Raw genomic sequence first — 674 nt, 5'->3', positions numbered from 1 at the left:
CCCCAGGCCCACCCCAGGCTATCCCCCATGGCTCTCCCCAGCCTGTCCCCCGGCTCCCACCCGTGTCCCTAGGCTGTGCCCCGCCGTGACCCTTCACAGGAGCCGTGGGAAAGTGCACGGTCCCACGCTCCCCCCCCCGAGACATATTTCACGCGGGGCGCGAAGCAGGTCCCGCCCACTGCGCACTGCGCCTGCGCAATGGCGGAGCGGGCGGGGCGTAGGCCCGGTGGGGAGGGGCCACGTGGAGCGGGGAGGTTGGTGAGACCCGCGCAGGCGCAGTGCGGCAGCGGGACGGGGGTGTGTGTGAGCGATCTGCGCAGGCGTGTCGGCCACTCGGGCGCATGCGCAGTGCGGAGGGGCGGGACGGCGCAGGCGCGGGGGGAGCGGCTGGCGCAGGCGCAGTGCGTCGCCGGGCTCCATGTCGCGGCGGGCCCTGCGGCGGCTGAGGGGGGAACAGCGGGGTCAGGAGGAACCGGGCCTGGGCGAGCTAGGCCTGGACCCCGGCCCCGAACGCGGTCTGGAGGGGTTGCCGCCACCAGTAGCCGCTGGGAGGGGACAACGTGGGTCGGCCCGCAGCGGTGTCAGCAACCGCTTCGAGCTGGTGAGGGGTGACAGTGGTGGGGGAGAGGTTGGGGCCTGTGGGGTGGTGGTGCCGGGGGGGGGCAGCGGCTGTG

General features: G+C 74.6%; 1 protein-coding gene across 2 annotated transcripts in view; it reads left to right on the top strand.

Moving 5' to 3' along the window:
* The first annotated feature begins 418 nt into the window (after positions 1–418).
* The window catches only part of TCF25 (transcription factor 25 (basic helix-loop-helix)), a 19,735-nt gene continuing 19,479 nt past the window's right edge, over positions 419–674 (top strand). For both annotated transcript variants that reach the window (XM_010579557.1, XM_010579556.1), the window contains exon 1: positions 419–601. In XM_010579557.1, the coding sequence (XP_010577859.1) occupies positions 419–601 (183 nt within the window). The remainder of the gene's footprint in view (positions 602–674) is intronic.

This window comes from Haliaeetus leucocephalus, unplaced genomic scaffold (genome assembly GCF_000737465.1).
Source record: "Haliaeetus leucocephalus isolate CR32 unplaced genomic scaffold, Haliaeetus_leucocephalus-4.0 Scaffold668, whole genome shotgun sequence".
Taxonomy (NCBI): domain Eukaryota; kingdom Metazoa; phylum Chordata; class Aves; order Accipitriformes; family Accipitridae; genus Haliaeetus; species Haliaeetus leucocephalus.
The sequence above is the reverse complement of the archived record's forward strand: the minus strand, read 5'-3'. Positions and strand labels throughout refer to the sequence as shown.